Source organism: Rhopilema esculentum, chromosome 5 (assembly GCF_057945365.1).
Source record: "Rhopilema esculentum isolate cy_ngs chromosome 5, ASM5794536v1, whole genome shotgun sequence".
NCBI lineage: Eukaryota > Metazoa > Cnidaria > Scyphozoa > Rhizostomeae > Rhizostomatidae > Rhopilema > Rhopilema esculentum.
Window position 1 is genome coordinate 5593863 of NC_142819.1, and position 15214 is coordinate 5609076.

At 38.1% G+C, this 15214-nt stretch overlaps 1 protein-coding gene across 1 annotated transcript; it reads left to right on the plus strand.

The window, feature by feature from the left end:
* The first annotated feature begins 2581 nt into the window (after positions 1-2581).
* On the plus strand, positions 2582-15139 carry LOC135690091 (solute carrier organic anion transporter family member 4C1). The gene is made up of 6 exons (XM_065207553.2): positions 2582-4241; positions 6468-7039; positions 9422-9566; positions 10244-10404; positions 10762-10950; positions 12528-15139. Exons 1-6 carry the CDS (start codon positions 3447-3449, stop codon positions 12736-12738), a joined length of 2073 nt encoding a protein of 690 aa, XP_065063625.2. The 5' UTR covers positions 2582-3446; the 3' UTR covers positions 12739-15139.
* The last annotated feature ends 75 nt before the right edge of the window (positions 15140-15214 follow it).

Here is a 15214-nt window from a genome sequence, read left to right on the forward strand (position 1 = left end):
AGACATAATAACGAGACAGTCTGCAACTAGTAATCCTATCGACTTTTATACATCTTTTCATGTTTGCAAACCGCAGATTAATATTTCATCGAGTTCCAGGGGGAATGACTGCTACTTCTATGATTCCCAGCTTAGTTCTTGTGAAAACCTTGTCAGCATTCTTCTTATAAAGTCCACTCTGCATCCCTTCTCCCCCAAAACAACTTTGTAGGGTCAGAGTTTAATCTGCGAGGAATTATTTTACAGAATGGAAGGAAGTGAGTGCTTTGAGGATTTAGGAGATGAGCGCAAATCACCGTCCCAATGGTACCAGACTCACCTGTGGCGGAAATTCATTTTTCAAGTCTGGGGGGCAATGTCCACAAAAGCAGGCAAATTTGGCGACAAATGACATAATTTACCGACAAAACCGATAGATTATCAAGACCAAGGGGTGGTTGCACCCCACACCCCGCAATTTCCGCCACTGAGACTCAGTTATTTTATATTGAAAGTGTCTGGCACCCTGGCTACTACCCGGTGTTCCAGCGCGTCGAGTGTAGCAAGTGGGGCGTCGAAGAAATAGGACCCGCCCCCCATTTGATACACCTGACGCTCTGGAACCCAGTTTACTTGGCTACAATCACCAATGAGCGTTGGAAAATTTTCTACGGGCTACTTACGGGAGTCAAATTTTTGCAAGATGATTCCGGGGTAAATTCATTTTAGGTTATTACTTCATCTCTTAACTTTGTAATAACGTTTCTGAATTCATGCAAAATATGAATCAAAAATTACAGATTTGATTCAATATGCAATAGTTTTCATGCAAACGATGTTTCAGGCACTGTCTTTTATGTAAGAAGTCAGGAAATTGAATTTCAGTTTTGTGCTCTTAGTTTTTCAAAAACTTTGAAACTGTTCTTAATTTGTTTTAAAAGTCTCTATAGTAGAAGTAAGGACCGAGATACCGGGGAGGCCAGGGGGCCTTGGGCCCCTTCAAAGAACTGAAGTAGTATGAGCAAAATACTTTCATTTTGTAAAATATAGCTTTTTTTACACTTGTTTATCAGGGCTGCCCCCCTCCCCCCTAAACAAAACGTTGTATCTCGGTCAATGAGTACAAGTTAAATAAACTCAGACAGGAGTCAATCCTATTCTTAAGAACAACATTTGTTGTGTATGATGTAGACATTGTCTTTGTACTAACATCTTTGTAGTGGTCCCGTATGCATCATCATGAGATTACACATATAGGAAAAGGAAATGCAGTATTCGGTATTGCTTTTTCATAGCAGAATTGATAAACAGGAAGAGCATTACATCTCAAATGACGTGCCTTTCTTTACTCGTTTCTATACTTTTAGGTGTAAGATACGAATGCATAGCCACATGGAGCAATGTTGTATACATGTATGAAATTGTTTCACAATTAAGTACACTTTCATATAAGGAACTAGCAAATTGAGGTTCAGACTGCATGCTCCTAATTTTCTAAAACTTTTTGATGCTGGGGGTTGATCTGTTCTTGAATCTTTAGAGCGTAAATAAAAGAAATTCAGACCAGGGAAAATATTTTGCTATTTGATGTGTAGTATGCAGGTTTGTTATATGATATAGTTAGAAAAATGTATACCTTGTCATTAACTTTTCGGAAATGATATTCCCTATTTTGAATGCCAAAAGCGTGTACAGATGAGCTTTGCCTACACTGCCACGAGGACTTTATGATTTATACTATTTTAAAGGTCATGCTAATAGAAAGGCGTACGTAATTAGACGTTTTATAGTACCTGGGCTTGGTCTTAAATTTGACAACTTTTTTGCTCGTCTGGTGCTCTTATAGAATTGTTGCTATACGATAGAAGGTATGTAGGGGGCCCTGTAAAAATTTTTTGTTCCCTTTTATTTCAAAATTGTTATCAAACGTTGTACGAAGGTGTGCACTCAAATTTGATGGGGTTGTGACAAACGCGGCCTACGCCATTGGCGTACCTTTTGGCGTAGGGTTGGCGTACCTTTTGGCGTACCTTTTGGCGTACCTTTTGGTGTGGCAACAGATCAATTTGGCGTAGCAACAGATCAATTTGGCGTAGCAACAGATCAATTTGGAGTAGCAACAGATCAATTTGGCGTAGCAACTGATCGATTTGGCGTAGCAATAGATCAATTTGGCGTAGCAGTCACTTGCCATGATTCGGTCCAAAATGCGGAAAGTTCAAGAGCGCTAGGGAGGAGCAAGAGGCAATCGTCACTCGTGGTTTTTAATTTGGTGGCGATCCATCCACATTATTGCTAGTTATGTTCCAGAAATCTCCCTTTTTGCTCTTATCTACCATTGCTTGACCTATCTTTATAGTGCTTTCAGATCTTTTATGTTAAAAAAGGTTGTGGCTGAAATAAGCTAAAAACTGAAATAAACGAAGCATTTTTACAAAGTTTTCGTGGAAGCGGGGGGCTACGGGGGTTTTAGCCCCCCCCGATCTATAATATACTCCGTGGTCCTTGTTCCTTTCTCAAAGTGAGCTTGAAAAAAGCCAAAATGTTTTTTAAAAAAGTTATTTATATAAGGCCCACGCCACGAATTTGAAAGTGGGGGGGGGGGGCAAGGCTAGCAAAAGTAGGGGGCAAGGCTTTTTTCCCCTTTTACTGCAGCTTTAAAACTATTTGATTTGCAAAAAAGTGGTGGGGGACATGGCAACCACGGCTTCCCAGTGGCGTGAGCTCTGTTATATGATGTCGTTCAGAACATTTTTATTATCCCCCGCCCTCATCAGTTTTTCCCCTTTACGCAGAGGAGCTAACGGTCGGTATAAACCCCGTTTTTCCAGAAAAACGAGAACAGATATTCAACTGATTTTTGTTGTAAATACTAGCTACTAGTATGGTGATATCTGTAATAGGAATTAGATTTTGTTGCCAGTTATATTTGAGACGACTGGGCCCTTTATCTTATCTTCAACCTACTCGCGAACGCGAATCTGAATCTGATTCTGAATCTGATTCTGCAGACACGGAAGTACCGATTGGAAAGACGGAGCCCGGTATGCCGTAATTTGACGACAATTTCAATTTCAATTTCAATTTTCATGTGTATTCTCAGCTTAATTTCAATATACTGATCTAGTCAAACAATTTATCAAGATACAATTTCAGTTATACTTCAATACATAAGGTTAAGATATTTAAAATAATTATTTGTATCTATAAAGTTATAGCTGAATGACACATGGAAATAGCCCATAGGGGCTTTCGAGCCATGTGCCATCTTACGTGAATTTTGCCTGAAAATCTGACATCTGTAAATCAACATATCACGGAAGTATCCCCCCTACTGGCGTTGTTAAGGAAACGTGAAACGGTTGACCAGTCATCGACAACGCTTTTGCAGCACTCACAAAACAAAATACCTTATTGTAGTTTGAGAGAATGAATTAGTTATTAATCAAATACAAATTGCGTCAGAAATGCCTCGTATACCTAAATCTACTCACGGCTTATGTCCGTCAATTATCGTCGATCGGACGGGGCTGCACAATAACAACAGTTTGAAGATGAATGGCGTGGAAGAACTGAAGGAGAAACGTAAATCAAATTGTATCAAGAACCCTGAAAAGAAATATGGCTGCCTTGGGATTTATATCAAAAACTTGCAGTTCCTCAACAGGCCTGTTGTTTTCCTTTTCTTTTTGTGCACGCTTGTCGTTACTCAAGGTATGATCATAACTGGTGTTTCGAGCATTATAATCACGTCAATACAAACGAGATTTGGTTTTACGAGCATTCAAGCAGGAGCACTTTCCAGCTCTTACGATACAGCCTACGGTGTATCGTCGATTTTTGTTAGTTTCTTTGGCCACAAACGCAAACCATTATGCCTAGGCCTTGGTGCAATCGCACTAGCTGTTGGATGTTTTATTGCCTCTGTACCTCACTATCTGGTTGGGGATTACCACGCTGGCGTGGTAAGGGATACAGACTGGTGTTTACAAAATGCAACGTACCAAGCCCAACCATCGGAATCAAGCGATTGCAAAGGTGGAGCTTGGTATTATTTAGCAGTATTTTGCCTGGCCTATTTAACTATGGGAATTGGTGCAACGCCGATATATATTCTAGGGCCAAGTCACTTGAGTGAAAGTACCAAGAGGGGCCAAAGTAGTTTATATATTGGAATTATGTATGCTTTTGCCGCCTTTGGACCTGCAATTGGATACTTGATTGGAAAACCTATACTGAACACCTATGTTGACATGCAGCAGGTAAATTTTTGCTTTTGTTATCTTCTTTTCAAAATATTCTGCCTGTCTGCAGAGGGAAATTGTTTATTTCTGAAACTTTTCTTTGCGGGTGGTAAGTATTTCTATTCAGCTGGCTTCTGTGCATTCGAAAAATCAAATAGAAAGAAACATGAATAGAAAGGAACAAATGAATAATCACTTTTCAAAAACAATTCCCGTCGTAAACAAAGGTTTACATGTTTGTTTAATCAGGTGATAAGAGTCTGCGGTCAGGTCCGATTTCTGCTTTGCTAAAATTAGATTCCTGGAGGATGAAATTTCACGATTTCTATTCAAATGCTGATTTTGATACGATAAAAAAATGGCGAATTCCAGCGATCAGCGTTCCGTAGAAAATTGTGACCTTACGATCGATCGTCCGTATCATCGATGTTATGTCCATCACCAGCATCACATCCACATCAGTTTAATCCAATTCAGTTCACTTTCATTCACTTCAGTTCACTTTCCTTCACTTCAGTTAATTTTCATTCACTTCAGTTCATTTTCATTCTCTTCAGTTCATTTTCATCACTGCAATTCATTTGTAAGCATTGGCAAAACAAAAGCAATCGAAAATTTATTTAGTAGAAAATATTTACGTTCCAATTTTATCACGTCCCCTACAAGCTCAGATTTTTTACCACAGTGAGTCGTCAGTTTCCTTTTTGGCACGGAATCTGAACCCCTACTAGCAAAATTTTGCTGCCCCTACTCTATCAATTTCTACCTGCTTTCCCCCGGGAAGAAAACAGGTCACCAGGCTTGTTTACGCCATAGTCAATAGAATATTACGACTATGGTTACACTGGGTGTACATTCCCACAGTTGAAGTGGAAGGTGATATTACGATACGAAGAAATACTGAATTCGGATTAATCTTATGACAGGATGATATAAAAAACAATAGGAACTCTTAAATTATTAATAATTAGAATACACAAAAGAACTGAAAGATGATGAATGGCATTCTAGGTTATATTGTCTATCGTAACATCATCATTAACTTTATAGCCTTCTTTCATCTTTCTCATCGTCCCTTCCAGCATGATTTATGCATCATCAGTGGTGGGAATAATGGGGGCATGGTGATTCAGCCCCCCTCCCCAGTCAGCATTCATGTCGGAAAATTCGGGCTTTCACCGTCTAATTAACAAACGATTGATGTTCCATCAAAGATGTTATCTTGTCAGAAAATCGTAGGCCAGAGCCCCCTTAACCCCACTGAATTTCCGCCACTGGTCATCATGTCATTTATGTTTATTGTAAGGGGCAATTCACTCTTGCGAATAGCGTACGAGATTTCCATGAAAGCAGAAAGATTTCCAGGGATTTTCAGATAAAGGAATATTCACCAAAGGTGTACAAGATTCCTTGGAGTAATTTTTTCCTCCTATTGCACAAGGTATGTCTTGCCCTTTCATGTTAAGCACAAGTAAATAGTCCATATTTACCCTTGGATGGCCAAAGTAAGTTCTTTACCAATAGATCTGAAAGCCAAGTCAGATGTATCCAAACACCGTTTATTTAGCGACTTGCCTATAATCCATTTATAAATTATTGCATGATAAACTTTTAAGCCTGCTATACAGAGTAATGAAAGGAAATAGGGGTTGCAGTTGCGAAATCTCTAATGGCAGTGCAGAGACATTAAGCTCTTCAAAATCATCCTAACCCATGTTGTATTTTACCGGGACATAGATATTAAAGGTATTAAAATAAGTAAAGTCAACCGGCGTGAAAAATTTAAGAACCGGGTAGTATGGCCGACGCTGAACAGCCCGGCCTTGAGGCCACTGATAATCAACATCATCAACATCAACATTGGTGTTGGTTGATAAAACCATAGCTAAGGGTCTAAGTTTAGGATTACCCAGTTTCCCAATGGGGAAGGTTGTTGGCGAGAGAATATTCCATAACATCATATCGGGAGCGCCAAAATGTTATTGTTGACATGAAACCGGTCTTGTTACATCCTAGCCAACTTAGGACCTTCTCAGTTATGTTCTGTGACGCAGCCTAACTACATGCCGTCTCTCTCTTTATTCGGACTACTGTATGGAATATTCGGAGAGAAGCTGGCAAGTCCAGCTAGCAAGTGAAATTCAAATTATTAATTTCTTTTCCGTTATTCTAAGACTTAACCTCCATCTCATTGTACCGCAAAACCTGCGTTTACTCTGAAATTTATTTATATTCTCTTTGTAGCCAGAAGGCTCAAATCTGACTCCAAATGACAGCATATGGGTGGGAGCATGGTGGATTGGCTATCTTTTTGGTTGTGGTTTGTTTCTTCTTGTCTGCCTTCCAATACTTGGCTTTCCACAAGAATTCAAAGCTACTGAGAACATAAGAGTGGAAAAGAAAAATCTAGAAGATACTGTTTTGGAAACCAATGTGTTGAACACGAATTTTAAATCACTTTTGCCTGCTATTAAGGCCTTAATGCTAAATAAATGCTTCATGTTTACCAGTTTGGCAGTAACTACTGAAGGTTTAACCACGGGAGGATTTTCAACATTTCTTCCAAAGTTTTTTGAGTCGCAATACTTTGTTTCATCATCTACGGCCTCATTTTATACTGGCCTCGTAGTGGTTCCTGGAGTCGGTGGTGGAATCTTTCTCGGTGGCTTTTTGATGAAAAAGTACAAATGGAATTGCAAGAAAACATTAAAAATGTCAATGGTGTTTTCCTTCTTGGCCTTTGTCGCTACAGCTGCCATCTTTATTGGATGTGGAACAAAGAAAATCTACGGAGTCAACGTTGCCTATCGAGGAGAGTAAGTGATTTCCTTGTTACTTTGGGACTGGAATTTATGATAGACATAGATAATCTCTTTTATTCACAGTCTTTATGCAAGGGTGTTGTTCATTGTATAAGGAAGTTTTTTGGAGATACGAACAGGAAAAGTCTTTTAGTGAGTTGGGCAGCTCTCCGTCTTGTCGTCAAACAGCATGCTTTAGGAGCGAAATAGTTATTGCGCATGCATTTTGACGACATGACGGGGGGCTGCCTCACGCACTTGAAGATTTTTGCTCGTTCAGGGGTGTAGTGCAAGGGGCTTAGGGGCTGGGCTCCCCCTTGTTAATGCCGAAAAGTAGCCAATTTCTACTTTTGCTATTGTTTTTGCAACATTTTTCGCAAGAGGCCCTTTGCTATTTTGAAAGTACTGGTATTCTTTTCCCTTGTTTATACGCCTTTCTCTGGCTATCCTCCTGAATCTCTCGACATCTGGAAATTTGACCTATACAAAGACCTCCCATTAAACCATAAATTCACGTAGATTTTCTTTCCCCAAATCTGAATATCAATGCCCTTGCAAGTCCTAACGTTTGCAACCCCTATTTTATTCTCGGCACAAAAGCAGGTTATTCTCGTGTCAGGATCATTTAAACTGTTTTCAGCAGAATAACAGTCTTAACGGATATTTCCAGTTTTTGGGAGACATATTCTGTAAGGGTAGCCACTCTTGGAAACATTCTGCGGCCAAACTTACATCATGCTTCAGATCGTTGTTTTTCTCTGCATTACGCTAAGCGCAGAGACAAAGTTAGTACGCGTCTCAGCATGCTAGACCTTGTAGAATGAGGTTGTTTGCAAATTGTGAGGTCGGCCCAGCCTTTGCATTACACTAGTCTTGCTTGAAATCTCTGTTTGCCCAGCCAGGGGCGTACCTACCGTGGGGTGTGGGGGATAGTACACCCTCCCACTTTTGGAAAGTTGGTCGGTAAATTTTACGGATGGTCGGTAAATGTTATGGATTGTCGGTAGATGCGTATCTTGATAGCACGTGAAAGGATCTCATTTGCCCGTAGTTGACAAGATCATATTGATTGTGATCAAAACAGTTGAAATTCACAATATATATGTAACTGTAAAATAATTTATACATTGACTAGCAAGAGTTGAATTTTGGTCGGTAAATTTACCCGATTATACCACCCCTCCCCCCCTCCACTCCAAATCGTCAAGGTACGCCCCTGCGCCCAGCTTTTGGAAGACATTGCTGCTTCACTTGATTTATTCATAAATCTCCCCAAAGTGCTTTGTTCTTTCGATTGATTGGGTTTGATGAATCCATATTTGTGGTGAGACTTTGGCGGTACCTATATTATAAATTCCACAGACTATGGCATTTAACCAATGAATTCAATGTAAATACACATTTCTTACGAGCGAAATTGAAAAGACGTAGCGATTTTTAATTTTTAATTAGCAGGAGTTAGTGTAGTGCCTTTTCCTCTTTTCTACTGTGTTCCGTTGGAAGTTCCCAACAAAGCAATGGCGCTGGTCGTTTTTGATGTTTTATAGGATTTATTTTCAGAGTCGGTTCTATTTATTCCAATCAGGTCAGCACTGCCTCCCACGAAGCCTTCCAAACGTATAATTTGCCTTTTTAAGGGCCTGATCATGTTGTTTGCTTGGTGAAAAAACTCTAGAGCTGTTAATTTTTAGTAACGTTAATAAGTGTGCGAGTTAGAAAAATTCTATAGTGGAAGGGCCGTGCCTTTAACTTTGGACATGGTCCTAGTCCAGTGTTCATTTAGGGTAAAGCCTTTTTCGTTACCAATGATTCCTTTTGTTCTTAATCATTGGAGTATAAAGGGGCTAGGATTCCAAGAGTTCGCTTTTTAGGCCCTATGATCCTACTTGCTTGTTGCACAGGATTGCAGTAGTCTTTTTAAAAAAACAACCCTGGCACGACCTTAATTAAATAAAGCGGTTGTCATTTTCATAGAATCCTAGCGGAAAATTCTAGTATAAGGACTTATTTATTTCATCCAAGGTTTAAATGAAGGTAGCATTAAGTAATAATTTTTTTTTACGTCGGTTTTTCTAACTATCAATAAAAAGTCGTTCTGTTCTTTACCGTACTTTAGGCTGATATACGGTCAGCATACAAATAAAAATATGATCAATCCGATGACTGCCTTAATCGATCGGTCTTAAAAAGCCTTTTCAGTAAACGTTTGTTTGAAAGGTCTGGAAGAATTGCTTTTGGCAATTCACGGTGGCAGGGGGTAGACAATACACGAATCACCTCGTATGTTTTAGGTGTTTATCGCAACCTGGGTCCAGCATTGTAGCATGCCACTATCTCTATTGCGCATTTGATAAAAACTGTGCCCGAAAATATATTGTTGATTGTTTTGTCCATTAGGCAGTCAACTAGTGGCATCCATTCTGTCTGTCGTACCAACTGCTCTTGCAGTCACACATACAAGCCAATCTGCACTAAGTCTAACCAAGCAATGTACTATTCACCATGCCATGCTGGGTGTGCTAAAGAAAATACAATTGGAACGGTACGTAGTCCTCTCTATTCAATCTTCAAATGATTATGACAACATACAGTCATGTTTAGGCTAGAGACCGTTTTTTACAGCATATTCGCTGATTGGTTGTCGTACATTTTCATGTGTGACCAAAAAAACCTCAACAGGCCTTAGAAAATTTGGAACCATGAGCATTTGAAGACACTGTGCCACGTTTGGAAGAAACTAAATCAAATTTTACCTCTTCACTGGATATTTTGTTTCTATTCATACGTGTCAATTTTGGCTCAGAGTTAGATCCCTCAAACTTTGCAACATCCCCAGAGATATGATTAACTTTTGAAAGCCTGTTTTCCCCATTCTTATAAAAGGTATCTCAACTTAATTATATAGAGGTAAGCAATGCAACAAACTGCCCACCAATCTTTTGTTTGCAGAATTTTAAAGCCTGTCCCCTTCTGTAACAGGGGCTGAACTGCCTCAAAATTATTTTGAGTAGCGAGCACCTTTGTCACATATTCTCCCACAATGCTATTCTGTATTATTTTTTTGTAGAAAATGACTGACCATCTGCCACGATAATTATCATTGTCGCTGTTTCATTTTTCCCTGACATTTTTTCGAAGTGTGAGAGAGAAGACAGTTCTGACAGTAATGTCAATTTGACGTCTAGAGTTCCTTTCTATTAATTTATTTTTGCGTTTTAGAAATACTTCAACTGTACCTGTTTCCCAGATGACATAGATGTGGCAGAAAAGGGCGGATGCTACTCAGAATGTGGTTTGATGTATTTGTTTATGGCAACTTTTCTACTCACCATGTTTTGCACGTTTTTGAATAACGTGCCTTTGATCGAAGCTACCTTTCGGTAAGTCAAGTATTCTTTTCATTTAATTTTTTATCTTTCGAAATGGTTTTTTAAAATGTATTTTGCCATTTTAGCTGGTTAATTTTCACAAACCTTTGTTTTAGAATAGAAACACAACCTCTATTTTGCAGGCAATTTCTCTTATCGTGTTTCGTCACATTTTTTCAGAGTATGCTGAAAATATCTTTATTTAATCGTCAATGAGGTAGAGGCCACACAAAAAACGATGGTAACATTTAAGCAAGATAGGTTATAGCTGCAATTCCCGGACATATATATGATAATGTTACCGTAGTTACTCTCCGTCCAGCAGAACCATTGTCAACTATTCTGTGAACAAATTACTTTTTATTGCAGAGTTGTGCCAGAGAGCCAATCCTCTCTTGCTTTGGGATTTCAGCAGGTTCTCATACGATTTCTTGGTTTCATTCCTGGACCTATACTGTTTGGTAAATTGGTAGATAAAGCTTGTATACTCTGGCAAATTGACAGCTGTGGTAGTGGCGAGAGCAGAAACTGCCTGGAGTATGATAACGCTCTTTTTAGGTAATAGTTAGGTCATATTTTAAAGTTCTTTTTTGTGTTAATTTTTGGATTTTTTGCCTGTTTGGGCTTAAAACCTCCCACCTTGTTAACCGAAGCATAAGCAACTGTGTCTCCATGACAAAGAGCCCCCTTAAAGGCTCTTGCACTACCGACATGCTTTGCGGTAGCTGTTTAGGATAGAGGATAGAGGATTAGGACAGCGTTGCGGTACAGGATAAAAGGACTGTATTTGGTATTTTCACGCACTACGGCATTAGGCCGTTTTGAAATATATTCGCAAAGCATGCCGGTTGCGGAATAGCCTTCACACAAACTGTTAACAGCAATCTTCATTCATTTTAATTCAAGTTTTTCTTGTTTTTGAATAGCAACCAATACTAAGACAGAAGAGCATCATTGATATCAGATTTTCTTTGCTAAAGTGAAGACTAGGGCGAAGTAAAATGAACTTTGAAAACACAACTGCTTTTTAATAGACCAGTTCAGCCAATTGCAACAACTTTCATTTAAGGTTTGGCAGTTGCTGTAAACTAAGATTTCCCACACTGAGGTGAAAACTAGTTGTGGTTACTTCCTGCTGCCTAGCAACAACCACAGCTCACTGGTCACTTTGCTAACACCATGAGAACTTTTATTTCATTTTTGGTTTTATGTTCTTCATTCACGGCTGCCCCGTCAGTCAAAAGGGACTGCTTTAGGTGCTGGTAAAAACCCTGTTCTAATTACAGAACTAGATAAAAATAGAGCATTTGCAATATAAATTATTTTAAATGCCTGATGTCTATTAAACACCCGAAGTCAAGTGGTTCAAAACTCAAGCACCACGATATGAGAAAACTGGTCTCCGACCATTACATGTCCACCATTACAACCACCACTAAACTGAGTGACCAGTACAGCCGCTGTAAGGTCTCTTTTTATAAGAACCAGTAAATTGAAGTTCAGGCTGGCCATTCTTATTTTTTTCGAAAATTTGAAGCTGGATTGTTCTTATTTTGTACTTAATTTATTAGAGTGTAAACAGTGCAATTGCTTCTAGTGTGCCCCATGGTGTGTTCAGGTCTCATTTGCCAATAAAGTGTGTGAGACGTATTTTATTTGCCGACAGGTTTGAAAATTCAACGAAAAAGCACCCTTAGATGGCAAAACCTCCTACGAGATAGAACATTGTTCAAAATTACATTTTACAGAAGCTCAGCCTCAGCTTCATCTTAATTTGTTCTCAAGTTTTGACCAATTTTGAGTCTCGTGCCTTTTTAAAATAGTTTTTAAAAAAAGTCTATATCCTGATTAATGAGGTCATTTTTTTGTATTGATATGTATTCTTGCTTATCGTTTACAATTCTATATGCTGTCCTGCGATTCAGTTCTTCCAATAAAATCTGGCGAACATCCTATTTGCACTGTTTTCCCCTTTTTGATCTTTCAATTCATGATGTATTGTGTATTGTAGTATATTTCGAGATATTTTCTTCAATTGCTTCCTCATTTGCATACTATGCTCTCTTTTCCGCTCTTTCTACGCTTTAATCATTATTTGTTTAATTAGCATCTAACAATGATTGTTTTTTTTTCAGGTATTACTTTTACATACTGGGCGGTTCTTTTAAGCTGTTATCATTCTTGTTTTTGGTGCTAGCCTACAAATCCTACAAACCCCCGGCCCATCCAGTGTTACAACCTTCAACTTCAAATATGAGCCAAAGAGACCTGGTCCTTAATGAATTTCCTTCAGGAGATGAAAAAGATACTGTGGTGACTCAAATGGGTAACGATGTGCAGATATGATTGGTATATTTCGGTCATGTGATTAAGGCCTGCGTATTGCTCGACATAAACAGACAGGCCTTAGACTTACACTGGTATGGTTGTGGTTGATTTGGAGCTTCTAGCCATCAGCACGGAATTCTTTTTTTAGACTGGAAGTGGTACCCAAACCAACCCGGTACAAAAGTCTTTTCGATGTGGCAATAGCTCCGGTATGGAAGTAACCCCGGTACGAAAATCACTTACCAAATGAAAAGTATTACTCGAAACTTTTTGTAACAGGTGAAAGCTTTTGTTGCAATTTCTAAAAAATTGGGGTTAGTCACTCAATGCAATTTCTTTTGAGGCTCCAGAGCTATGTTTTTCGAGCTGAAGAAAAAGATCTAGTCCTTAGTTACTAGACGGAACGATAAGTTTTCTAGTATCACGTTAGTTGGGTGAGAAAATTTTTTGTTAGGGAACGATTTCATATTAGGAACTATTTTGTCTTTATTTAAGTTTATGGTAGATATTTAGAGACGCACAACAGATTTTATTTTAATCTGGGAGACTTATTGCACATTTACCATACCTTCTCCTTTTTATTTAGACTGCAACCTAAGACCACATTTCATGTCTAATTGTTAACTGAGAATATTCTAGATTTAATGTATTTCTGAAGCAAACCATATTTTTTTGACGTGAACACATTCTGGTGTTAACTTATCAACAAAAATATATTTTCATGTAATGCACATCTATGAAAATGTGTATTCTGTTTTCTTTATTTGAAAGTCGTATGTACCGTAGATGCCCAATATACTTTGTAAGCAAATAAGATGTCACAGATTATGACTGCATTCTTCCCTGTCAAAGCAGAGTTCACTGCGCAGATAATGCCAAACCCACATAGACGGATCTAGACTTTTGCTAGCAGCCTTCATATATTATTTGGATCCGATTATAATTTCCAATTAGAATGTTCCTGATGATTGTTATTATCAAAGGCCTTTGTAAACCCATACTTTCTTGTACGAGGACTTAATTTTGATTAGTGAATATAACAGTAAAATATTTTTCCAATGCAGTTCATCAATCTCTAGTCCAAACAGACCTTTTCTATACTGAAACAAACAATATATCAGCTGTTTTTGAATTTTTCTCTATAAGTTTTTGTAAATCATTTGATAAATCCAACTCCTTATTTCTGATTTTCAAAAATCACGTTACAAAATCTCAGCCTCAAAATTCACAAAAGATTGGCTTGGTCGTTCCAAATTATATATGAGGATAGGTTTAAAAACATTTTAATTTTCTTACGTTAAACTTTTTTTAAGTACTAGATATGACTAGCAGCTTTTATGTAAGCTTCACGGGAAATCTCAGCGTGAAATTGTAGAGTAGAACTAAATAGGTAGAGTTAAAAGTACACATTAATTGATATAATTTAATCTTGGTATTTTTCATTCATATAGTCGTCTGGTAACGATATATGGTTTTGTATTCCACAGTGTATCATAAGGATATCTGAATGTTTAAAAGGGGATGGTGGAAAGAATTCTAATGATGTCAAGTTTTTTTTTCTTTAAGGAGGCATTGTAATTTGTTGAACAAATGTTTTCAATTTAACCATGGCAACAAACCTTCATTGTAAACGAGGATGGTTCACTTAGTTTAATAAGTCTTATACATTGATTGCAACAAACATAGGTTTGTTTTGGAAAAGATACAATGAATTCTTGGACTGTCCCCATGGTTAATAAAGGTTTTCTGAATTTTCTATATCAACATGTTTCTTTGATACTTACTTGTTTTGATTTTTTATTATCCAAATCTTGCTAGACAGGATATCTGATTTGTTCGGACTTGTTAGTAGTGCACAATTCCGATCAATCAGGTGTATCATTTCTTATTGACTTGGGCTGAGACTTGTATTATACAAGACTGTGTAGTTTCCTCTTTGTAAATTACGCATTAGTTTTTTTATTGTTGAATATATATATGTATCGGGTGAAAAATGTCGGTAGTTACTTCATTAGTATTGTAAGTTATATCAGTTAAACATAAATTGATTTTTGTGATGTGCTTAATGTAATTTGAAGTGTATATTTTTATATTACTGTTTAAGAAAATTTGTCGAACAGAGAAAATACTTTCTCCTATTTCCAATGTAAAGCCTGTCTCTGTGTATACTCTTCCACTGTCTAATGGCATGCTTTTTCTTTCGTTCCCTAATATCATTTAGATATTCTTCCAGATAGTTGGTGTTTTTCCACTTTTCCCCTATCTCTGGATTGTTCTCGATTCAAAGGTTATAGAAATTTTCGTGTTTTTTTACCCTAGACGTCTCCCAGTAAATTCTGTGTTTAGGAGTGTCCCAATATCGTTGATTTTCACATCATAATCAAGCAGGGATGGCGCCAAAGGGGGCATATACCCAGGGGTGTAGAGCAAGGGGGGCTCAGGGGGCTGAGCCCCCTTGTTGATGCCGAAAATTGGCAGATCACTACTTTTGCTA